Raw genomic sequence first — 27,132 nt, 5'->3', positions numbered from 1 at the left:
ATGAGGAATATGATTAAATATATGCAACTAAAACTTGTTAATGTAAAAATATTTTAAAATCTTTATTAACAATATTTTACAACATTTGTATATTTTGTAAGATATATTAAATATACACATCTGAAAATATATTCTTTGCACAGTTATGAATGCAGAAGCCATGACGTGATAAAACAAGTACAAATAAGAGTTCACATAGATTTAGTAATAAATGGTCATGCCTGTGGTCTCCTACATAATAACTAGTTATTATCAATGGACCTGCAGTAGATGTACAGTATAAATGGAAATCCTTATAGAATTATGTTGAGAAGAACTTGAAAGAAACAGAAAATGAGAACAGATAGGGGGGAAAATACAAAAGAAAAAAAGAGAACTCACAGACAGGACAGGGCGACAAAGTGAGAAATCAAATTTTTATTGAAAGGCAAAAGAGGGAAAGAACAAAGGAGTGGAAAATCAGACGACCTTACTGTACAAAGAAAGAAATACACAGAAGATCTGAAATAAAGTGGCTCCAGCAAATCTCTATAAAAGACTATATTTTCACGCTGTCTACAGCTCAAGAAGAACAGGGTAAAAGCTTTCACTCTGCCTTCACTGCTCTCTCACAAGCCTGGCTTTACAAAATGTAATCTATTTGATCTTTCCTGAGATCAAACACCTACAAAGAACGAAAGCAGCCAATCAATCTCCCTTGAAGGAATTCAGAACACAGTGAATATGTGTACCGTAGTGTGACAGAAAACGTCATTGTGCAGCGAAAATAAAATCCAGCTCAGCCTGAGATCACCTTGTGACTGTGCTTTGTTTTTGTTTTTCAACCTTGCCTCACTTCACAGTGACGACTGAGGTGCTGTGAATGGACTCCATGACGGCAGTCAGGCGGCTGCACAGATCGTGGGAAGAGTTCCTCACTTTGGGGGGCTCCTTCAGGACCACCATTTCTGCAGAACAGTCCAGGACTCTGGGCAGGAATTCACCGAGCTTTTCCTGAACAGAATCTGATTATCCAAAAACAGACAAACATGAATAACAACATGAGCAAAGAATCTAATAGAAATGGTCTATATATGAAATCTAGGGTAAAAGAGCCCACCATCCATTTCCTGCCCCAGGTAGGAGCACCAGCAACTCCTGATCAGCTCTATGATGTCCAAGTCCTCTTGGCTGACGCTGTCTCTGACCATGAGGTGCATGCAAGGGATGATGCACTCATTCATGATGGTTTCCGCCTCTGCCACGTCATTTTCATCTTGACTTTTAAAGAGTGTGGCTGCGTTCTCATTCAGCTCCTGCAGGGTGTAACGTACACAGAAGTTTCATATCAGATGGGATCAAAATATATTGTACCAGTCAAGGTTTCTCATGAGCCTAAAATCGTTTGATCTAAAGGTTTAGTGACAGATATTTAAGACGTATATATGCCTAATATATGATTGTCTTTACAAAACTACATATACCAGAGTTCAAATTAATTGGGATCAGATAAAAAAAAATATATATATATAATTTTAATACAGCAAATATACAATAAATAAAAACTTTGTTACAAAATAAATGCTGCTCTTTTGAACTGTCTCCTTATCAAAGAAACCTGAAAAAATATTGAGCAGCACAACTGTTCATTCCTCAGTTCATTCCACAGCTAAACACACAAATCAGTATATTAGAACGATTTCTGAAGGATCATGTGACACTGAAGACTGGAGTATGGCTGCTGAAAATTCAGCTTTGCATCACAGGAATAAACAGTTATTTTAAATTATAATAATATGTAACAATATTACAGTTTTTATGGTATCTCTGATCAAAAAATTGCAGTTGTGGTGAAAACGGGTGAAAAAGTATTTCAAAAAAATCTTACTGTCAACTTTTGACCACTCATTTTTAGAGTATGTTTTGGATTATTAATGTGTACATACTTTCAAACACTTTCTTCTGTAAAGTGCAATAAGTGACTGGTTCACTCCTTTCTTCTCCCCTTTCCTAAGAAGGACTGAGTTGTCCTGGTGTGCATGTGCGAGATAATTCAGAGCTTCTCTTATCCTGCGATGGAAAAAATAATTATTGTAGTACAAACTCGCCAATTTAATGCAAAGGCAATGTCTCATGTCTCTGAGTCTACATACTTTCCATTCTGATACTGCTCGAGACCTGTCAACAAGTAGGCAAACACTGTCTTGAACATGCTGTAGTCATCATGCCATTGCTAGGAAGAGAAGGAGAAAGAAAATATAGTTTAAAATGATCAAACACATGCACTACTGTTCAAAAGTTTGAGGTTGGTAAGTTTAAAGACTTTAAAAGAAGTCTCTTATCCGCATCAAGTTTGCATTTATTTGATCAAAAAATACAGTAAAAACAGTGATATTATTAACTGTTTCATATTTTAATATATTTGAAAATGTAATTTGTTCATGTGCTGCCAAAGCTGAATTTTTTGTAACATTATAAATCTCTTTACTGTCATGTTTGATCAATTTAATGCATCCCTGCTGAATAAAAGTATTAATCTCCTTAAAAGCGTATAAAAATCTTCCTGACTCGAAACTTTTAAACAGCAGCATATATTATACATTTAAGAAGAAAATGTATAATATATACATTTTTGATTTTACCAAGTACTCATCCATGTCCATGTCTTCTGGTTTAATGAGACGGATTTTAGTTCTGGCCTCTCTCATGATACTGATAGCCCTACAAGGAAAAAGTACCAGTTTAGATTAGTCCAATTATTCAGTCTTAACCTATTCCCCCCAAAATACTGCATTAAGTAATTGATTTAAAAGAAATGGGTACCGATCATCAAAACTCAGGTTCCGATCTGCAAACTGCTCAAGCAATGTCCTCTCAATGACACGGTTAGGTGTCTGATTTTGGAAAAAGTAGACCAGAACATGCTGGAGTCGAGGGTCCTGCTGGGGTGTGGTCTCTTCCTGGGACAGCTCATACAATCTGGAATATTCCTCATGAAACGCCTGATGAAGAGATCCAAAAGATTTCCAAAGAAAAAAACAGGGTGAGCTTGCTAAATAAAGTACTAAGTAAACTAATTTAATATCTAAGTTTATGAGAATTATTATCTGAATATATACCTTGATGAGTCCTGCTTCAGGTCCGTCTGTGTCAAAGACCTGTCTTGCCTTGGCAATTGCAAAAATGACGCCCTGCATAGCTGGTGTTAGCATCATCTATTCAATTACAGATTAAACAAATGTCAAAATGTTATGTTAAATCTAATGTATGAGTAGCCTAGTTTTATAATTCATGGAACCTTTACCTCCTCATTGTAGCCATCGGCATCAGAGCGCACCAGAATCTTGCCTACATTGGGTATCTCGACCTCAGACACCTCATTCTCAGGCTGGCTGTGCGCGGCCGTGGCCTGGTTCTCCTCTGTGGATGAGGCCTCTGGCTCTGCCTCTGGGCCTCCCTTATCACTGATGTCCTGCTCCTCCACCTCCACCTCTGACTCAGATCTGTCTGTAGTGGCTGACTTCACCACAGGCTGCTGAGAAACACAGAGAAATGGGGTGTTGAATGACAGTCAATGATCTCATCCACTCATTATAGTCTTTAGAGATGTTCACTCATAACGTCAATTTGTAGGCAACCAGGAAGTCTAATTTACCATGGGATCCCTCAGGAAATTCTAACTGGTTTTTAAAACAACGGAAATGTGAATCTCTGAGCATCATCTGACTAGATTTATAGCAGTTTCAAAAGGCTGTTTTGGCTGTCTTTGAAGAAATCAGCAGTGAATGCTAGTAAGTTGGACAAGGAAAAGTATTTTACTTTGAATTTTCATCATTTATTCCTTTTAATGCATGGAAGAATGTTGAATGCTTGAAAATAGTGCTGCCCACTTTCTGTGTGTACAACAGTGATGTGGGGTTTTTTTGTACCTGAGAGAGTCATTATCGTAATTTAAACTAAAACTGAAATCATTAAAAACATTTTCAGTTAAAATGAAAAATTAAATTAGACTTAACATAATACATGTAATTTCAATGTAATATACTGCATATCTTGGAAGTATGTTTTACGTCTAAAATATGTTTTATCAAAGTGTGCGAATAGCATGAAGTATGAATTATAATTTATTTTATTGTGAATTTGTATATTATATTTAACAAGGCATGTACAATGTAAATATTGTTTATTAAAATATTGTTATAAATAAATGTCACATATGAGTCACAATACAATTTACTGAAAAACGGTAAAAGCGCCCCGATTATATTTTATTTAAATAGTTTTATTCATATTTATCACATTATTTTTGTTAAATGCGTTGTGTTGCGTGTTTTTGTATGATGGTTCTCTGTTACCGAGTCATTATGATAACTAAAATTAAAACTGAAACCATTAAAACGTTTTCACTACTTAAAAATAAAATAATCATGAACTGAAATAAAAATAAAATATTAAGTTTCTCATTTTCATTTAGTTTAAGTTCAAGTACTAAAATAACTAAAACTAAATAAACTAAAACTGAAAACTAAACTTAATATAAAAACTATACAGACATATTAAAAAACTCACAAAAATCACAAAGACACAACAAAATGACTAAAACATTAACTGAAATTAAATTAAAACAGAAAATATAAAAATAAAATCTATTCATTATATTAACAAAAACTATAATAGTGTATCAGTGATACTAAAATAACACTGGCGCTTGACTGATATCATCCGATTTATCTGACTACCATTGTTGTCCTTATGTCACAACATTTTGTTTTAAACAGATTCACAATTCATGTTTCTGGTACAACTACATGTATGTTGTAGAAATTCTTGAAGTATTGTTAACTGCCTTATTTTGCTTATAAATATCCTTGAATGCAATATGAGATACTAACCACTAGAGGTCCTATCACTACCATTTATGACAAGGCCTAGCAACTAGATCATGTTGTGACAGCAAAGTCATAAATCAGGAGCACCAATAAAATCAATGAGTCAAAGAGAGGAACAGCAGAAGAATAAATCCTGTGTTGTAAGTACAGAATGGCTGATTGAAACTCCATATACTGAGTCAATAATATCCAAGATTACACTCTAAAGACTAGACAGCAAGAACACATGGCGCTTAAACTATTGTCTGTTGATTGAAGCATCAGGAAAATGTTCTCCACAATCATTTAATGACTGCAGAAAGGTAGGAATCTAGTTGATCTTGATGGTGCATGCAGGAAACACAGAGCTCAGGTTCTATTTAAAGCTCTTCTCTGACACACTGTCCCCAGCACCCCCGCATTAAACTTGAACCAGAAAGACTGAAGAATGTTGGACGGCTCATAGCTGTCCGATGAACCTTATCCAGATATTCCTTTCCAAAACTTATCCTCTTACAAAAATACCAGAGCTTTTGCACAACTCTTCACATCACAACGCAACAGATCAAACATTAAACATTAAGCAAGTGTAAACAAACAAGTTTGTAGTGCTTTAACCATTAATGTAAATCTACTATCTTTTCTGCCATATTCCCATACATAGTTGCCAAAATATACACAAACATCTGTTCTGTATTTAAATCCTTAAATAATCCACTAAAAATGTTCATAATTGTAATGAACAAAATAATAAAAATATATAATTTTTCTTTATAGAAATTCCTGACAAATGTTTAAATGTATAAAAAATACAAGTTAATACACTAAATTGCTTATAATAATGTAAAATGAATTTACAATGCATTTTATATATGCCATATACAGTATAAAGTAATGATATACAGTTAAAATGAAAAATTAGTTAAGATTTAATATAACACATGTAACTTTAGTGTAATATACTGCACATTTTGGAAGTATGTTTTACATCTAAAATATGTTTTATCAAAGTATTTTATGAAGTAAAAGTATGAATTACTATTTATTTTATGGTGAAATTGTATATTATATGTGACCCTGGACCACAAAACCAGTCATAAGGGTCAATTTTTCGAAATTGATATTTATACATAATCTGAAAGCTGAATAAATAATCTTTCCATTGATAGGATCGGACAATATTTGGCCGAGATACAACTATCTAAAAAACTCAAAATATTGAGAAAATCACCTTTAAAGTTGTCCAAATGAAGTTGTTAGCAATGCATATTACTAATCAAAAATGAAGTTTTGATATATTTACAGTAGGAAATTTACAAAATATCTTCATGGAATATGATCTTTACTTAATATCCTAATGATTTTTGGCATGAAAGAAAATCAATAATTTTGACCAATACAATGTATTTTTGGCTATTGCTACAAATATACCCCAGCGACTTAAGACTGGTTTTGTGGTCCTGGGTCACATATTTAACAAGACATGTAATATGACAATATAAATAGAAATTGTTTATTAAAATTAATTGTAAAAATTTATGTCACATTACAATTTATAGAAACATGATAAAAGCTCCCTGATTATATTTAATTTAAATAGTTTTTTTCATATTTAACTTACATTTAGTTAAAATGTCATCAAATTATTAAAATGTATTATTATTTAATGGTGAATTTGTATATTTTATTTAACAAAACGTACAGTATAAATATATATTGTTTATTAAAATTATTTGGAAAAAAAATAATGTCACATATGAGTCACATTACAATTTATTGAAAAATGATAAAAGCTCCCTGATTATATTTAATTTGAATAGTTGTATTCATATTTAACGTACATTTAGTTAAAATGTCATCACATTATTTTTGTTAAATGCATTAGTGTTGTGTGATTTTGTGTGATGGTACTCTGTTGCAGTTTATGTTGAGGAAGAAAACCGTGACACATATGTACTGTACGTGAAGCCTCCAGTGCTGTATATGTGACCTATTTTCTGCACGTCTCAAATAACTCTTTAACACTCTCACCTGACTCTGATCTGGCTTCTCTTCATCTGGCGGGCCATGTGTCTGGCTGCTAGTGATATGCTCCTCACCTCCCTCTTCCACATTCTCACTGGGCTCTGATGATATCGAGTTGAGAGCTGCTGAATTGGCCATGGGCTCTGGGAAGGAAAGCACGTTGAAAATATACCTGCAATGGATACATGGAAAACATCTGACCTGATGAAAAAGGTTCTGACCTTCACTGTCCTGGGCAGGTGCTGGTGTTGAATCTGTGGGTGGTTCTTGGGACACTTTATTTGTTTGTTCTTGGACTGGTTCTGTGTTTGGCTCCTGCTCTGGGTTCTGTGGCTCTTCTGGGACGGGTTTCTCTGTGTGTGTTTGAACTTGCGCTTCTTCACGTTGGGCTTGGCAGAACTGCTCTTCCCATTCTCTCAGTTCCTGCTGGAACCAGCGGTTATCCTCCCGAACATAACGCCTCAGGACAGATGGAAGGGAGTCCATTCCTTTCAGAACCTGCCCTGTCTCATCATCCGTGTCTTCTGTCATTCATAAGCAAGAAAAAAGTCACGTTTAATTTCATTATTGTAGCAGATAGGAAAATCATTACAAAAAGGCCTAAATGTTAAATAAATGATTGACAGCCCAAATAACCAATAAAATCGCTGCACTGCAATTTTAGACGTCAAACTTTAAATCTTACTTAACACTCTGTGGTAAAAAGGTGTTGTTATGGCTCTGCAATTCACATACTTGATATCCAGAGTGACTAGTTAATGGAGTTTTGTTCATTCAGCTCCTAAAATCAGCCAGCCAATCTCAAAAAATGCAAGTGCACTTGTTGTTCTTTATGACATTGACCTTTGTTCATTTTAAATTACCATGATGTTTTCTCCATTAAATAAAAAGATTAAACAAATGAAGTGTGTGCGATTACATGTAATTTTATATGGCAGAAATTTGAGGATATTTGATTTTATTTAAAAAACAGAAGCATGCTGAATAGACTCTGGTGTGAATCTCCAATTTCAACAACTCTGATAAGTAAATACAACCTGATACAAAAGCTTGTGCTTTCTGTTTTTTTTCACAATGATAAGCTATGATAAACTGTAGGGCCCTATGATTTTTGTGATGCGGCAAACGCAGACTGAATCGCAGAATCCAATTTATAGTAGAATGCGGAATGTCACGGAATTTGCCAAATTTTGGATGGATACATCAAAAGTAGGCCAGTACAGCTGAATAAAAAACATGATATAGACTAGTGCCTGTTAATATAAAGCTGCAAAAGTAGCATTTAAATATGAATCCTGCATATTCTGCATGTCTCAGTGTGAATGAATGGCGCTGACATGTGGTTTTGTTTACTGCACACATACTGAAGCGAGCATGAGGCTCGCGGTGTTTCCAGCCTCTCTGAGAGTCACTTCATGAGCATTTTACCATTTCTTTTGAGTAAAACTATCATCATATCATATACAAACAGAAACGTCTCGGTTACGTATGTAACCCTCGTTCCCTGAAGGAGGGAACGGAGACGTCACGTCGGATGACCGACGAAATTGGGATCTCGCCAGAGAGCTGCCGCTGATCACAGCGTGAGTATAAGAGGCAGTAGGTGCACCGCATTAATTCATGCTTTCGCTGAGGAGCCGAGCCGGTGACCCGGCAGCTCAGCAGTGGTACAGCGTCCTTCAGGGAACGAGGGTTACATATGTAACTGAGACGTTCCCATTCAGTCGGTCACTCCGAGTCACGTCAGATGACCGATGAAATTGGGATCCCTACCAAAGCGCCACAGGAGCTGCCCCTTCCAGTGCCCTGTGTAGGCCTCCTGATCCTTCCTATAAGGCAGACGATAGGACCGGGCTCTACACAGAGGAGGTCAACTACTGTTGTTCCTTGAGCAACCCAAACAGTAGGACTTGGATAACACTGGGAAGTGTGCCCTTCCGCTTGGGGGATGCACACTGCAGAGTCACCTCCTCCCAGAGGGGGTTAAGTGACATTTAGACATGTGAAGGAACCCCGTAGGGCCCTATTGCACATGGAAGTCACAGGGGAAACACGGCTCTAATAAGCATACTGTGGAATACACATATGGGATCCCAACAGGGTCTCTCATATGGGCACTAGCCTCACACCAGATTTCAAGAATTCAATGCCTGAAAGGCCTAGCACCGGACGTTCCGCCACGTCTGGACACTGGAGTGCTGGAGGACTCTACAGGGTTTGCCTGGTTAAGGAACTCTCTCGAGAATTAGGCGTAAGGACACCGCAAGCCGACTCTGAGCCGGGCCTCTCAGTGCCACTACCCATTTGAGGGGAGAACTCAAGAGGAAACCGGTTCGACACGTAGGCTATAAAACCTAGCGAACGTGTTGGGAGTCGCCAACACGCAGCTCTACAGATGTCTGCTAGCGAGGCACCACGAGCCAACGCCCAGGACGATGCGACAACCCTAGTGGAGTAAGCACGCAACCTGAGCGGGCAGGGCACACCTTGTGCTTCATAGGCCAAGGTGATGGCATCCACTATCCAGTGGGCCATCCTCTGCTTGGAGACAGACCTTCTGCTGTCCTCCGTAACAGACAAAGAGCTGTTCTGAGTTCTATCCACTTATTGTCGCAGTGCGCGTACAGGACAGCGCAAAGCTAGGGCTGGGTCTGCCTCCTCCAGGGGCAGCGCTTGCAAGTTCACTACCTGGTCCCTGAAGGGAGTGGTAGGAACCTTGGGCACATAGCCTTCCGGGCCGGGGCCTCAGTTCTCAAGGCACGATTCGTCGACCGAAAAAGCCTACAGGTCCCCCACCCTCTTGATCGAGGCCAATGCAGTCAGGAGTAGAGTTTTCATAGAACGAAACTTCAACTCGACTGACTGCAAAGGCTCAAAGGGGGCAGTTTGTAGGGCTCTTAGCACCAATGCCAAATCCCATGAGGGTAGGGAGGGAGGCCTAGGAGGATTTCACCTCCTGGCCCCCCTAAGAAACCTGACAACCAGATCGTGCTTCCCCACCAACTTCCCCTCTACGGGGTCATGGTGAGCAGAAATGGCAGCAACATAACCTTTAAGGGTGGAGGGGGACGGCCTACGCTCCAACCCTTGTTGCAAAAAGGAAAGCACGGCTCTGATTGAACATCTCCGGGGGTCCTCCTGGTCAGAGGAACACCATTTGACGAACAGGTTCCATTTCAGAGCATAGGCCCGTCTTGTGGACGGTGCACATGCTGAAGCGATAGTGAGTGCTACCTCCTGGGGTAGGTCACCTAGAACCTCCGCACACGTTGAGTTTCCACAGGTCCGGACGCGGGTGCCAGAGGGTGCCCCATCTCTGAGAAAGCAGATCCTTCCTCAGAGGAATCGGCCAGGGAGGGGCTGTCGCGAGGAGCATGAGTTCCGGGAACCAGGTTGGGCCAAAATGGAGCCACTAACAGGACCTGCTCCTCATCCTCCCTGATTTTGCACAGTGTCTGTGCTAGTAGGCTCACTGAGGGGAACGCTTATTTGCGCAGGCCCCGGGGCCAGCTGTGTGCCAGTGCATCCGTGCCGAGCGTTGCCTCGGTTAGGGAGTAGAACCACTGGCAATGGGTGGTTTCTGGAGACGCAAACAAGTCCACCTGAGCAACTCCGAACCGTCCCCAAACCAGGCAAGGTGTACTGCCAGCAGCTCGAGGCAATTGATATGCCAACGCAGTTGGGGACCCGTCCATACCCCTGACACTGCGTGCCCATTGTACGTGGCTCCCCAGCCGGTGGCCGAGGAATCCGTGAATACCACAGCATGCCTGGATACCTGCTCCAGGGGCACTCCTGCCCGAAGGAATGAGGGATCTGACTACAGGCTGAAGGTTTTGCGGCAGGCCGGTGTATTCTGAACCCGGTGAGTACAGCGTTTCCACGCCCACCTCGGGATTCGGCCATGGAGCCAGTGCTGAAGCGGTCTCATATGGAGCAGACCCAGTGGAACTATCACCGCAGCTGCAGCCATATGCCCCAGGAGCCTCTGAAAGAGTTTCAGTGGGACCGCCGTCCTGCCTGATAAAGTCTTGAGGCAGTTCAGTACCGACTGAGCACGTTCCTGGGTGAGGCGTGCTGTCTGGTTGACCGAATCCAACTCCATGCCGAGAAAAGAGATCCTCTGCGTTGGCACGAGTTTGCTCTTTTCCCAGTTGACCCAAAGGCCCAACTGGCTGAGGTGCCTGAGCACCAGGTCTCTGTGCGCGCACAACTGCTCTCGAGACTGTGCAAGTGTGAGCCAGTCGTCGAGGTAGTTGAGGATGCGCACACCCCGTTCTCTCAGGGGAACAAGGGCCGCCTCCACGACTTTGGTGAAGATGTGAGGTGACAGGGACAGCCCAAAGGGCAGGATCTTGTACTGATATGCCCGAGCCTTGAACGCGAATCTCTGGAATGGCCTGTGTTGCGGGAGGATCGAGACATGAAAGTACGCGTCCTTCAGGTCGATCGCTGCGAACCAATCTACGAGACGGACGCAGACAAAAATGCGTTTCTGCATCAACATCTTGAACGGCAGCTAGTGAAGTGCACGATTCAAAACTCGCAGATCCAAGATCAGTCATAACCCACCGCTTTTCTTGGGCACAATGAAGTAAGGGCTGTAAAACTCCGACCTCATATCGGCTGGAGGGACCGGCTCTGTCGCATCCTTCGCTAGCAGGACTGCAATCTCCGCACGTAAGACAGGGGCATCGACGGCCTTGACTGAAGTGAACCGGATGCCCCTGAACTTGGGGGGACGCTGGGCGAACTGAATCGCGTAGCCGAGTCTGATGGTCCGCAGGAGCCACCGAGACGGACTGGGGAGCGCTAGCCAGGCTCCAAGAGACCGTGCCAGCGTGACCAACGGGACCACCAACGTAGCCGTGGTGGGGCAGCAAGGTGGAACACAAGGACCCGGCCCAGGGCCTGTGATGGCAAGGGGCGGGGTCTGGGTGTGCAGTGTAACACTCACCTGATTCCTCCTCGTGTGGGAGGAAACACAGGAACCCTGCTTGAGGCTTGTGACAGCCCTGCGTGTGACGACTTGAAGCGGGGCCTCGAGTGCTACCACCCTTGCCTGGCTCCACGAATGGGCAGAAGGGGTGCCCTTGGGCAACCCACTGCTGCCCGCTGGTGAGAGAGGAGGAGGGAAGCGAACCTGTGATGCACGGCTCGCAACTCTCCTCCTCTTGGGACCCAGAGACTGAGGAAACCACTCTTTTATTGAAGTTTTGGGTACCGCTGGCTTCTGGGCCAGCGGCGGAACAAAAACAGAATGAAACAAAAGATTCTCCACCCGGCCCTCCGTGGGAGGGAGTGGTGCGGTCACCATCTCCCGACGAGCAGTCTCCTCCATCTCTGGGTCACCCGTCTCAGGGCCTCTTGCACTTGCGCTTGCCGCCAGGTTTGGCGGGGGCCTGGACGGGCTGAGCGTCCTGCCTGCGACCGGCTCCATGACGGTCCCATAAAACTGCCTGGTGCAGTGGGGCACCCACGGCGACGAGCAGGCTGAAGGGCTGCAGCCGGGGTGGAATCAGCAGGTTTCCTCCAGCGCATGATGTGTTTGATCGCCTCAGTCTGCTTCTGTGCTGCCGAGAACTGCTGGGCAAAGCTCTCGACAGCGTCGCCGAAGAGGCCGGTCTGTGACACGGGAGCATTCAGGAACTGTACCTTCTCCTGCTCCTTCATGTCAGCGAGACACAGCCAGAGATGGCGCTCCTGGACCACTAGCGTGGACATCGCACGACCCAGAGACTGTGCGGTCAACTTCGTCGCTCGAAGCGCGAGGTCCGTCGCAGCACGCAGCTCATGTAGAACCGCCAGTTCGTGACCACCCTCGTGCAGGTCTTTCAGGGCTTTGGCCTGGTGGACCTGCAGTAACGCCATGACGTGGAGGGCAGAAGTAACGCCATGACGTGGAGGGCAGAAGATGCCTCCCCACAGGCTCTATAAGCACTGCCAGTTAGACCTGACAAATACTTACAGGCCCGTGAGGGGAGACACGGGTCACCCCGCAGGGTGGTAGCGGCTGTTGGACATAGTTGCATGGCCACAGACCGCTCCACCGAGGGGATGCCCGCATACCCCAAAGCGGCCCCACCATCGAGGGTGGTGAGGGCGGAGGAGCCACAAGATTTGTTTCAGGCAGTGAAAGGTGCCTTCCACGATCTCGTAAGCTCCTCATGCACTTCCGGAAAGAATGGTACCGGAGGGGGGCGCTGAGAACCAGCGCGGCCCCCACCGAGAAACCATTCATCCAGCCTCGAAGGTTCGGGACGTGGTGGAGGATTCCACACGAGCCCGACATTCTCGGCGGCCCGGGAAGGCATAGCCGTCATCTCTGGGTCTGGCTCGGACAAGGCTACCACACCTGAAGGGGGCAACGCAGCCGAGTCGTTATCCCCGGAGAAAGAGGGCTCGCCCTCCGATGCAACGATTGACATCTGGTCATCAGAGGGGGCACCGAAGGAAACGCGTGGTGCACCCCGTCCAGCAGAGGGCCCAGCACACTCCTTCGGCAGCTCCACCGGCTGCGGAGTGCTTGAGGAGCTCCATTTGGCGAAGCCCTCACCGTGATCCTCAAATCACCTCTGACTCCACCGGACGCCAGCACCACCCCGGGTGCCAGGACGAATGCTGGATCGCAGCAGAGGCAGAGGGACTCCACCATGTTTGACATAACGGAGTCTATTATACAACTCCAAGATGGTCATGTCCCTACAAGAAGAACATGAACCATCCACGAAAGATTCCTCAGTGTGCTGAATGCCCAGATACGTGAGGCAGCAATCGTGACCGTCCTGAGGCGCCAGGCAACGACCACACCCAGAAACACAAGGGTGATAGGACATCTTTAAAAAGACACGATCACCCGTGTTGCTCTTTTAGAGAAATTCGCTCTTTCAGTGCTGAAGCACGCAGGGGAGCTGGCCACCGCACACTCCTAGTGTGACCATCCTCACGAAAATCACTTTGCCTTCCCATGGGATCGTGACCACCTCTGCTGCGCTGTAACGCCTACACTTGCTCGCTCTTTCTCACTCGCAGGATAGGAGAGCAGCAGTGATGCACCGCCACTCGGCTCCGAAGCGAAGGGATGAATTAATGTGGTGCACCTACTGCCTCTTATACTCACGCTGTGATCAGCGGCAGCTGAATGCAATGATCGCATGCCAATGTCCATTGGCTCGTTTAGTTACATTCAAAGTGGATTGGTCTCTCTGCGAGATCCCAATTTCGTTGGTCATCCGACGTGACTCGGAGTGACCGACTGAATGGGAACCTAGATGTCGTCACAGCAACTTGTCAAAATAAAAGTTTGGTTTAATTTTAAGAAACCGTGACAGAATAATAAAATTATTATTAAAACATTATTTTTAAAGGAATATTAACAAGAAAAATTATTTAGCAGAAAAATGTAAATACACAACATAGTATTTCTGAAAAAGAAAATAAAAATAAAATAATGATCATTTTTATATATATATAAAATGATATATATATATCTGTCTTTATATATATATTTTTATATATACAAAGATATCTTTATATATATAAAAATATCTTTATTTATATATATATATATCATCTCTAATAATCAATTAGAGATGCTTTTGATTATTAATATTTGGTCAAATATTTTGGTGAAAAATATTTGGTAAAAATAAAACTAAATTTGAGAAAAAATAAAACATCTTATTGGGCTTTAAAATTAAAATTTTTGTTAACTTTTACTAAATTGTTGTTTAATATTGTAAGTTTCAATTAATTAGACATGTGTCAGGGTTGGGGTGAAGGGATAGAGCGAGGACTCAAGTGCTGGAGGAAAATCGGGCTTTATTAATTATAAAATAAAATAAACAAACAAAAACTACCCCGTAGGGGAAAACACACTGGCAAGGCAGGACAAGGCAGGACAAGGCAGGACAAGGCAAGGCAAGGCAAGGCAAGGCAAGGCAAGGCAAGGCAAGGCAAGGCAAGGCAAGGCAAGGCAAGGCAAGGCAGGACTTCATGAGGGTAGGGTCGACGACGAACCAGCATGGGACTGCAAACACAAGGAGATTATAAAGGGAGCAAATGAGGAGGGCAATGAGGTAAACACAGGTGGGGAAAATTAACCAATAATTAGGAAACAAGGTGGGTGGGGTCAAGACAATTGACATGAGCACATGGCACATAGAACCAAACAAGACAAGCCATGTGCTCACACAAAACAAAAACACAAGCACATGGCCAGCAAAACAAATCACTAGCCATGTGCAAGACAGGACATGAACACGCAGCTAACGAGGAGACTCATAAGCTGCATGTTCACAAAACATGACAAACATGAAAGCACCGATCAAAACAAAACAAGAAACAAACAAAACACACACACACACACACACAGAGGACAGAGGAGCGCACGACCCGAGCAAACTCGAAATCGCACGCTCCCCAGCAAGAACAAACCTGGAGCGTGAGTGTCCGAACCCCGACACGAAACCAGAACAGAGTCTGAACAAGACAGGAGTGCCGGGATCCGAACACCACGCCCCAACATGAAACAGAGCACGCAGACAAGAGAGCGCGCAGCTCGAGCACACGCGCTCACCAGAAAACAAGACAAGAAGGGAGTGTCAGGGCTCCGTCACAAAACCATGAATAAACTAGACCGAAGTGACAGAACCCTGACAACATGCTTTTTGATGAATAAAATTTAATTTAACCATTAAAATACAGTCTAAAAAATTTAAACGGAAAAATGTAATTTGGAAAAAAATTAAAGAAATTTGGTAAAAAATATAACGGATTTCATAGGGCCCTAAAACGGCATTAGAAGTCATTTATTCAAAACAAAAAAAGACAGCAAGTCAACTTGCAATGTCATTTTGTTTGACAGACATAGATACCTGCTCTTAAACAGTGGTGGCTGTGTTTAAAAAACACTTTATTGCGTTTTAATATAAAAACATTTACATAACGCATTAAACGTCCAGCCCTTTTTCAAAAAATATTCATAGTAATTTAGTTTTACAGAAAATACTAAGAAAACTACTCAAAGTAAAAAGCATTAGGTACTAAATGCATTAAGAGTATTTGATGTTCACAGCTTGGCAGAGACTCTCATATACCCCCCAAAAATAATAAAGTCTGCCAACAAATCTATAAGCATTAATTTCTGAAAGATATCAGAGCTAAAGCCAAAGCCTTAAATCAAGTGTGTGATGTGCTTGGCTTTTTCAGCGAAATCTAAGTGCAAATGCGAAATCTGAGAAGCACATGGGGAAAGTACCTGCTATGAGGTATGGCAGCTTGTCATTGATGTACATGAGGCAGTAGGCGCTGGCGTTGGTCATACCACCGTACGAGTCTCGAACCAGCTCTTCCCAGGTCGACACTGTCACCATTACATCGTTGTACTTCAGCCAGCGTTTATTAGCATGATCAAAGATGTACGCCCAGTAATGGCCAGCGGAGGCCTGTCCTTCATGGACGAGCACAGCATGTAGCCTATAAGGCACCTGGAAGCATCAAATAAGAAGTCAGGGTACATTGAGGTGTCACGCAAATTTCTTGAAAGGGCTCAGTCAATATAAAAGTACCAACGAGTGTTCAGGATATAGACTTTACCTGACACAGACTGTTATCTGAGTACATGGCCTCCAGGGCCTGGCTGACCTTGTCAATGCTGGCTTTCAGCTCTGCACACAGAGAGGGAACACAGATCAATACGCTACGCTTGAGGCCAGGATCCTGATACAGTCATAAACGCATTAGGATAACTGCTTGTGAATAACGATGGCCTTCAGAACAGAAAAATTTAAATGCACATTACAGCTTGGATACAAAACCTAGTGAGGTGCCTCGCTGCCTACTGCCTACATAGACAGCTGTCTTCTGTGGCAACAAGAACTCTGCATGCCAAACAAATAGCACTCAGCATGCAAAGTGCAGAGAAGATCTGACTCACAATTGATTTCAATACAGCCGACAAAATATTATGAAAGCATAAATAAACATAGCACATAGTTCTCAATTTTTGGAAAAATAGTCAGTATTTTTAAAGCATTTCTATCAATAGCTTTTCAATACTAAAGGAATTTTCAGTTAATTATTTAAATTATTTTTCTCAACGTTTCTTGACCATCTTGAATTTATATTTTCACAGATAAAATGTGTATTTTGTTATTAACTACGGTATGTGTGTAGTAGTAGGACATCCAGGTTTTTTCAGCTACTGTTTTATGAATAATGTGAATATTTGGCCATACTACTTCAGATTTAAAAGTTTGGTGTTGGTATGAATTTTAATATTTTTTAAAAAAAGTACTCACAAAGACTGAATTTATTTGTTTAAAAATACAGTAAAAACAGTAATATTGTTTTTAATAATATTATGGAATATTATTACAATTCAAATTGCTGTTTCTATTTTAATTTATTTTTGAATGTAATTCAAAATGTATTGGATTTACTTAATTTTCATCAGCCATTACTGCAGTCTCCAGTGTCACATGATCCTTCGGAAATCATTCTAATATGCTGATTTGTTGCTAAAGAAACACATTATTTTAATAATAATATTATTATAAATGTTGAAATGTATTAAAAAGCTGCGCTGCTTTTTGTGGAAATTTGAATTTTTTTAGGATTATTTGTTGAATAAACCATTTATTTGAAATGGAAAACTTTTGTAAGATTATTAATGTCTTTACTGTCACTTTTGATCAATTAAATGTGTCCTTGCTAATAAAAGCATTTGTTTCTTTGAACAACATATTGCTTTCTACACAGGAGGCAAATTGGCACATTCTTAATTACACTGCATTATTTTTTGGGACAGTCTTTGCATCTATAATGCACCTATGATGCTTTAAAATCACTAGAATTTGAGGCAGAGTTTATGTGTTTACTTAAAAACACTGATTCAAGCTTCACTCAGTGAAGGATCTACCGTTTATGGTGTTCTCAACTTCTGCTCTCCAGCGCTGTAAGCAGCTCCTGACAAAGTACAGCTCTTCCTCGGTCACGCTGTGGGGGGCTGGTTGAAGTGGCACCTCCATGGGGGGTCTGCACTGAGTAAAAGGCTTGTGTATGGGAGTTCTCTGTGTAGCTGTCTGCAGACAGCCTGAGCCATCTGATGAGCCTGCATCGTCTGGTTCTGTTTGACTACAGCAAGAAATTAAACACTTAGACGGGGACAAACACGGAAGAGAAAACAAACAATAGGCACAGTTTGTCACACAGCTGATAAGTAAGAACGCAGGAAAACGGGCCTTGCCTGCTGTCACCTGAGCTCGGTTCTGTGTGTGCGGCAGGATTTGTAGATACTGAGGCTGGAGACACATTTGTGGGTTTCGTGCTGGCAAACTCCAGCACATACTGCAACATGTCTGCCAGGGGGTATTTGGTTGGCCCTGAGCCATAGTTTTTATATCTTTAAAAAAGAAAGTCATAGTTTAACATTTAAAATTGAAAAACAAACCTCAAATACAAATTTTAAAATATTACTTGTAGTGTTGACCAGGATGGCTTTTGAACGTACCCCTCAAGTTTCTGCTGTAGAACTGTTAACTGGTCCTTGAGTCTCTTGACTTCTCCTCTCCTACCATGAGTCTGATCAACATTTTTGTGGAGGTACCTGCTCACAGAAAAAGTGAATTGCCATTTACCATTGCTTTTTTATGCTTTGAAGAGACAAAATAAACAAATAAATAAATAGATAAGTAAATTACAATATAATATAAATTAGTGGTGTCAAAATTAGCGCGTTAACGCATGCTATTAATTATTTTCAGATTAACGCGTTAAAAATATTTAATGCAATTAACGCAGGGGCGGGGCTAGGGTTGGCCACCCCATTCGCAACTGCTGCCTCTGTCTCTTTTTTTTCTTGCAAAGGATTGCGTTTATTTAGATGCAGAATGTCTTTATGACCACATCAAACGGGAGAAGTTTCAGACACGTGCTCTATACGTCGCCTCCACGCCAGACGCGAGTCAAACAAGCGCGTAACAGATACTGTGCTCGTAGCGCGCTCTCTTCAAATACACGCACATAGGTGCCGGTGCGCACTGTAGCCTATATCATTTCATATCATACAGCGAAAGAAACTACGTGCATGCAATGTCGTAGTTATGCCGTCAGTTCAGGCATGAAGTTACCAAAAAGGCGATTAAAGCTGCCTTAAACTGTGTGCATGCATGCAATAGCCTATGTTATATATGCGTCACATTTAAGTACATGTCTCTGAAATGGTTTTAAAAACTGTCCTGAGGCACCCTAGCACTCAGTCCTAGCAGAGTCTCCCTCATCTAAAATAATAGAAAATAATGTCTATTAATCCAAGAACAAAAGAAAAAAAGAGGAAATCAATAACTTTTATAGTTTTAAGGGGTTCATCTATATTTAATTTAGAATTTAGTGTTTGGCAAGTATTCATTTTCTGTATATTTCTGCTGAAGGGCACAGGTAGCTAAATATGTCATTTATTATAATGGGTTCATGTGAAGATTGTTTTAAGTTCACTTAAATTAGACGTTAAGTCTAATAAATGTTAAAATTGATAGCTCTCAATTATACTTTAATGCTGAATGGCTACAGTCAATGGTTAAATATTCAGGGGGCAAAAAAATGTTTTTTATAGAGACATCAGTAGTATTGATATCAGTGATGCTGGCCTTCAATCATGAAAAAGATACCATTAAAGAAATATAAAAAATATACTGTCTCTATGTTGTTTGTACAGTGTACATTTGAAGATTATTTAAAAACTTGAATGTTAGGTGGGGTTAAGCGTGATTAATCACGATTAATTTTAGAAAAATGTGTGATTAATTAGTTAATTTTTTTAATCGATTGACAGCACTAATATAAATATATTTATACAAAAATACACATAATAAAAAATAAATAAATCTACAAAAAAAACAAAGAAATCATGTTTATAATTATAAATATATTTATAAGTTAACATATATCTATGAATAGATAAATCAACAAACAAAATAAATAAATACAAGCTGGAGTAATGACATTTCTCACCTGTCCATATAGATCACTTGGGGAAACTCCAGTTTTTTGTGGATTTTTTCTGGTCGCCCTAAAGACTGATTGAACTCAAATCTGGACAGCTCGAAGGTCAACACTGGTGGAAGCTTAGAAAACCACCTCTGCAAACAATGAAAAACCACATACTTTTAATTCATTTAAAAGAACATGCATGATTCACAATAATATCCTTATTCTGTTTTCATTATAATATATTGATATCTTTGAGCCTTCCTTAGCTCAAACACAAGAGCATGGTGCCAGCAACACCAAGGTCATGGGTTTGATTCCCAAGGCAAGAAAAGACTAATAAATTGCGTATGCAAAGTCTTTTTGGATAAAAGTGTCTACCAAATCCATAAATGTTAATGCAATGTAAACATCAGAATAAATGACAGGAGTTCATATAATTGTATGTAGTTAAAGTAAAAAAAAAACTCACCTCCTGGCCAGAGGACATTGTCTGATCTGAATGAAGCGATTCAATCTCTCCTTCAACCATGGCACCCTCCAAACATTCATCTAAATTATTGAAGCCGTTCACTTGGAGAGGGTATTGTCCAAATTGCTCAATGTTGGACACAATCTTTCCTGCACGCAATTACACAACTATCATCAAGGACTGTGATAAACAGAATAATTACAGAAGAAATATCATTCTCTTACCTTCATGAAGTCTCTCAGCCACAAATGTGCCATAAAACAGCTGGACCATGGGGTTGTTTTGTTTATCCTCTGGCTTACTGAAAATAACAGCTGCTATGTTTTATTTTTGGGACAAAACAAATTCCTGGCAAGTACATTAGCAACCAAATATGCCATAGGGTAATTATTCATGATTCTTTAACAAATGTTACACTCATTACCATTTATTAATTAACCCTCCACAGCAAGATGTTGCCTTGGGGTAACAAACACATTTTCTTCATGTTCCAAGCACATGATGCTTATAAGATGGCAATAAAATAATTTTAAATAAAACATTAAAAAGCTTTGTCTTAGTCACACTATTTTTTAAATACATTTTAAAATAATTTTCTGGCATGATGCACCCTGTGGTGGATTTGTGCGCTGGAGAACTGCCCATAGAAATATTTTTTTAAGTTTTCCACCCATAAAAAAATTATTCACATTTCTTAGTAAGTAAAGTTAAAAGAGTTTATGAAGAATCGCATCAATGTGTTTCTTGCCAAAAAAGGAGCATTTTGAAACTGTGGAATGGATTAAGGATGCAGTGAACATAGATGTAGCCACTACAAAATATTGCAGTTATCAAATGCAATTATTTTTTATTTAGACTATTTTGTATTATATTATATAATATTATATTATACAACTTTAATGATATTAATATTTTTGAGGTCCATTTTTAGTAAGAAAACCGAGTCATTTAACATTTAATGCATCAAAAATTAAAGCATCAAAATTAAGTCATGCTCACTTCATCAAAGGCTATTATTATTTATAATTTATGAACTTACTTTCCATTAGCAGCCAGCTGGAATGCATCCTCGAGCCAGTCAAGCAACTTGTGTGTGAATTCACTAACATCCTAGAATAAGCAAACTTAAAATAAACACTGTTTTCCAAGAATACAACACAGTGTCTGTTTAGAAGAAGCTCTAATGTAGCTTTATAAAGTGCTGTGATTGGCAAACATTTCAAGATACCTTTTATTAGCCCATAATTTGCAACTGTTTCATTTCAAAATTAGCCCCCGACAGAACAGCTGTAAATCATATTATTCAAATTATGTACCTGTTGTGCCTCACTGGTTCTAAATGCATCCCTGAGAAGCTCGACTGCTGCAGAGGGGTCTACAAACCTACGGCTTGAGCCCACCATCAGAGCAAACAGGCAACGCAACTCCTGCATGAAGGCAATGTTTCTTTTCTCCTGCAACAGAAATTCAGTCAGTGCATTAGTGGAATAATTCACATATTCATGTAGATCTACTAGTGAAGCTGAGCAACATTGGCATAAAGATAGACAGTAATTAAACTGAATTTTAATTTAGAGGAATTGTTCCTAAAAGAAACATTTTCTGAAAACTGAACAAATATAAATGACATTCAATGCAACAGAAAGACTAAACGATACTCATGCTCGTCTGTCAGATTACTCACTGAATGACTCTTGCATTTCTCCAGCACACGCTCAGACAGGCAGTAATTGAGCACCAGTCTACGGAACACCGGCAGATGGAACAGAGACTAAACACAAGAGAATTTCGTTTTTTAGTCCAATTCGCCCTTTTCTGTCAAGCATTAGGCCATGAACAATTATAGTCGCACTATTTGACCAGTTTTATAGACACAGTTATTGCTAATTTTGTTGTCATGTTTAGTAGTATATTTTGATGTCTTGTGAGTATTACCCTTGTTGTGTTTCATGTACCAAGTTTTAAAGTATTTTATGTTCTGTGTCTTTTGGGTAATAGATGTGATACTATCAACAATTTAAGAATCTAACAAGAGACATAGTGTGCAATTAAAAGTAAAGACATCCCACCTTATATACTGAAACACTGAACACATGCACAACAGATTTGCAATGGCAGGAAACAACTAGCAGGACACAATATTTGCTCATGCTGGTCGAAATCAACATGCAAAATTTTAATGAGCACAAAAAAGAATAAAACATAATTCTACCTTACAGATGCAAAAAAGGTTTCTCAAATAATAAGATTTAATGTTTCTGAAAGCTCACCGATTCTTGATCAAAAATACAGGTAAAAACAGTAATACTGTGAAATACTATTACAAATAACTTTTCTATTTGAATACATTTTGCAATATGATTTATTTATAAGATGGCAAAGCTGAATTTTCAGTATCACATGATCCTTCAGAAATCATTCTAATATGCAGATTAGGTGCTCAAGAAACAATATTATCAATGGTGAGAACAATTGTGCTGGTTAATATTTTTTGTGGAAACTAATGCGTTTTTTGCATTCTTTGATGAATAGAAAGTTTAAAAGAACCACATTTATTTAACATTAAAAAATAAAAAAAATTTATTTAACAAAGTCTTTACTGTCAAATGTTTCCTGTAAAGTATTCATTTAATTTAAAAAACCTAAAATGAAAACTTAGCGGTAATGCATTATACAAGGGATATTCATATTCATGCTGGGAATGATTTCAAATGACATCATTACGAATGAACAAAAGATTGTTTGTTACTTATCTGTAAGCCATAAACTCACTCCATGAGTTCATGCCTCTCTTTATCATCAAAACAATGCTCAATTGAATTAGCTCAGACATCTATCAATATCAGCGAAGGCTTGTATTTCAACACAGACATCTGAGAAGCCTCGCTAAATTCAGTCTGGAATGGATATAATAAAATTACCGCTCTGAGACGCTTCTGCAGTCAGGAACAGAAAAAAAACAGACACTCCACCTGATCTTCTCTATTCTCCAGTCATTAGCAACACCACTAATTTAATTTATACTATGGCCAGATGATGTAACAGGTTATAAGAGAGCCATTACTGCAGTCTTTTTGTTTTACAATTGGATTTCCTAATGAATCTGTTAAATTATTATATGAAATTAAAAAGTTTAACACTCACAATTACCTTCCACAACACAGTTTTTCCATCATGAAACTCATTCTAAAGATTCAGCTTACCAAAATGCCTAAAATTTGAGATTAAAAACTCCACGCACCTGAATGACAGCGCTGAACCAGCAGGTATTTCCCACATTACGGATGCCCACAGGACAGTCCTCCTGTCGGATCCAGTCACCAGGGCTGCAGCTCTCTCCAGACCCCTCACACCTCTTTCTTTTCATGCGGGCCGCATTCTCTTCTGCACTAACCTCAAGAGCCCTAGAGTAAAAACAGGAGTAGGTAAGACAGTCAAGACCAGAGTCTGATATTTACAGCTGCCCATGATTTCTAAATTCACACAAAACCACTGTAGCAGGCGAGAGAAGCTATTGTAACGCTCTAACTGTTTCATTCACACTCAGGTTTGAGTAATGGCTCTTGCTTAGCATATGGTTAATAAAATTCCTTCTCTCTGCTAAAGATAAAGGGTTGTTTTTTTCTTTAAATTGTTTTGAGAAACAATGTTTAAAGGTGTCAAAAAATGATCCTGTTTTGATGCCCTCGATAACCAGGTTGTTGTTTGAAAGTTAACATGAACGATTTTGGAGGCAACTGAAACACTAAAATTAATTGTAACATGACATGCTGGGGAATGTTTTTGACTTGTTGGCTGATTAGTATATTTTAGTAAAGACAATTTAACTTATTTCAGATACTTACAGTATTTTTGAAACATTATGTCGTACAGCTAAAAATAGTATGATAGAACAGCAAAACCCATTCATTAACATTAAAGAGTATTAAAGCAATAATATTATTTTAAGGTGTGCTCTTATTTGAGACTCACTGTGTTCATATAATTTGTCTTCCAACTATTGGAAGACAAATTGCCCCTAAGCACTGTAACAATTATTATAGAAGTATTGTCTTAGAAGATTTATAATATGATATAGTCCTTTTCATTACAAGTTGATTATTTATAGTTACTTGTACCCAAAGTTAGTGACATGTACACTACCTTTCAAAACTTTGGGGTCGGCAAGATTTTTTTTTATGTTTCTGAAAGAGGTCTATTTTTTTGCCATTGATTTGTCCAAAATATAGCAACAACATTATTATTCTGAAATATCATTACAATTATTTTCTATTATAATATATATTACAATGTAATTTATTCCTGTGATGGCAAAGCAGAATTACTCCAGCCATTACTCCAGTTTTCAGTGTTACATGATCCTTCAGAAATCATTCTAATAATATTTAATGTGTCCTTGCTGAATAATATCATTTGGAACAGAGAAAATATTTCTCAGATGACTTGTACATTTGTAGTAGTCAGTGAGTTATGAAAGAAAGTGTAAAAATGTCCCAGTTGCCCCTATTGGTAATGAACCTGTGCAGCTCTCTTTGCTCCACTTCTGCCTGCTGTGACTCCTGAAGACTTAGCTCAATGGCGGTCTGCAGATCATCTTTAGCAGCACCTGAGAACAAGTCCATACTACATGAGCATAAAATAAACATCATGACATTATCTGTCACACTGCTATATAAGTGAGTTATTCTTTGGAAAGTGTGATGACATGAAAGTCATTTGATATTAATAGTGTCATTTAAGCCCACCGTTCTGTGTATTGGAGGTGTTCCTCTCATTATTGGCTTTAGTTGGTTCTTCAGGTATGTGCTCCTCTTCTGGGGGCTGGGTGGTCAGTAGCCCAATGGCATGGCTGATGTCACCTTGACTAGCCTGGATAAAGAGTTCTCTCACAATTAGTCATCACTATTGAAATAAATGAACATGTTTTGCTGTGTTTTAGCACATCCTGTGTTTTAGTGCCACATCTAGGTTACCCAACCCTCACCACTGAACGTAAGGGAAACTCTCGCACATGGTATGATTTCCATATTTACAAACATTTGTCGGGCTTATTTTCTATTAATAGCCATGTCAGTATCATTACATCAGCTGCTCGTGTTATAAACACATGGATAAGTGCTTCTGTACTAAACATACGTTCAGGGCGCTCTGGAGAACCTGCAGATCTTGAATGCCAGTAATCTCTCTGAGCTGGTTAAGCAGCATTTGGCTCTGAAAAAGACAAGCAAACATGCTGTTTTTTTATTTCTGTGGATCAAAAATTCAAATGCTTTGCCACAGGCATATTGAAGATACTTCTGTTTTTGATAACAAGACCCACTTGAGCAATTAACCACTCAATAACAGGATCTGTTCCAGAAAAAAAGAGCAGGTGTGAACTGATCAAAACAAGAATATGATACGAGACACAATTTGCACTTGGATTTATCACCCAGCATAACCGCATTTCTGACTCAGGTGTCAAATGAGCGTGGGTTGGAGGAGTCTATAGCTGGCCCGATCAACAGCTATAAAAGCCTTGGGCATGAAAATGCCTACATCTTCTATTAAATTTTCAAGTACAGTATGCCTGAAAATAGGCTTTAGCATTAGGCATGTAAACATGAAAAAAATGACTGTGGCCCAGATAATAGATGCAGGAGCAACAGAACTATATAAAGGCATTCTGACAGCAGGTGGGAATGTCAGCATGGCTGTGGAGGCAGCCAGACACCCTAGGCTGGGAGCAGAAGACATATATGGTGAGCTGGAGGCCTGTGAGCGGCACTCAGAGCTCTATTTTGGGCCTTCGACAAAGATAGCGCTTGTGTTTATCATAGATGAGCTCGAGCGACACAAGCAAACACAAGAAAATTTACTAATTCCTAGATTTCATTCAGAAGGTAGCATTAAAAACTCAACTTAGAAGAGAAATTTAAGAGAAAATAATTTAATGGAAAAATACTAATTTAAACATTTAAAACCCTTGAGAACAGAATCTCAGTCTGTATAATATTCCTATGGTAGTTTTTTATCATAATTTGAAAACAATCCTAATGGGATCAAAAAATCATCTAAAAATCAAACAAGTGCATAAACTGGACATTGCATACTGGATACTATATTTGATGCTTGTCAGAACTCAATGATTTTTCAAATGAGAAAATGGTTCCAGTAGGTTTCAATGGATGGGTTCCAAATAAGGATAGAAATTCCTATAGTATATGTTTAAGATGTTATAAACATATTTGTTAAATTAAATATTACAAGTTAGCTCAAATATAATCAGTCTACAACATCTACTACCTGTTTAAAGCAAATAACCCGTTGACAGCCACTGCTGTGTGCCTAGATCTCATTAACACAACCCGTGTTACCATGTTTATTTTGAATACATTTTCTGTAAAACACAACACACTCACCGAGTTTTCAGACGTTTCCCCATGTTCAAAATCCTGTTCAACTCTCATGGCAATGACTTAAAAAAAAAAAAAAAAAATATATATATATATATATATTTCTCCAGATTACTTCGCCCTGACTCAAGAGTGTGACCTACTCCATATGCCCCCTCTCTCTCACACACACACACACACACACACACTCAAGCGCGCGCTGGGAAACGTCGTGCTCGCGCTTGGTAAACAGTCAGGAAACGTCAAAGGAAACTGACTAACACTGAATTTATTAATCATGACAGCCTCACTTAGACAGAGGTTATGTGGATTAATCTGAAATAAATTCCAATTTTGGTTTTCTGAAAAATATAGGCAATAAACGATTTAATTTAGACTTAAAAAAAATGGTGCCATATGGTAAAAT

General features: G+C 39.8%; 1 protein-coding gene across 1 annotated transcript; it reads right to left on the bottom strand.

Moving 5' to 3' along the window:
* Positions 1-39: 39 nt before the first annotated feature.
* Positions 40-26,890, bottom strand: LOC306855830 (ubiquitin carboxyl-terminal hydrolase 28-like). The gene is made up of 26 exons (XM_079394729.1): positions 26,733-26,890; positions 25,468-25,542; positions 25,077-25,200; positions 24,850-24,937; positions 23,573-23,735; positions 22,016-22,102; positions 21,648-21,785; positions 21,371-21,441; positions 20,556-20,632; positions 20,332-20,480; positions 19,884-20,011; positions 18,385-18,480; positions 18,121-18,276; positions 17,794-18,008; positions 16,470-16,540; positions 16,132-16,360; positions 7,094-7,396; positions 6,879-7,015; positions 3,284-3,514; positions 3,099-3,194; positions 2,803-2,981; positions 2,622-2,700; positions 2,133-2,212; positions 1,926-2,049; positions 1,100-1,295; positions 40-1,004 (listed from the first exon to the last, which is right to left on the bottom strand). The coding sequence occupies exons 1-26, from the start codon at positions 26,778-26,780 to the stop codon at positions 832-834; spliced, it is 3,513 nt and encodes a 1,170-aa protein (XP_079250855.1). The 5' UTR covers positions 26,781-26,890; the 3' UTR covers positions 40-831.
* Between the last annotated feature and the right edge of the window lie 242 nt (positions 26,891-27,132).

Source organism: Barbus barbus (genome assembly GCF_936440315.1).
Source record: "Barbus barbus genome assembly, chromosome: 36".
In the NCBI taxonomy this organism is placed as follows: Eukaryota; Metazoa; Chordata; class Actinopteri; order Cypriniformes; family Cyprinidae; genus Barbus; species Barbus barbus.
Note: the sequence above shows the minus strand (reverse complement) of the source record. Positions and strands in the feature narration are given on the sequence as shown.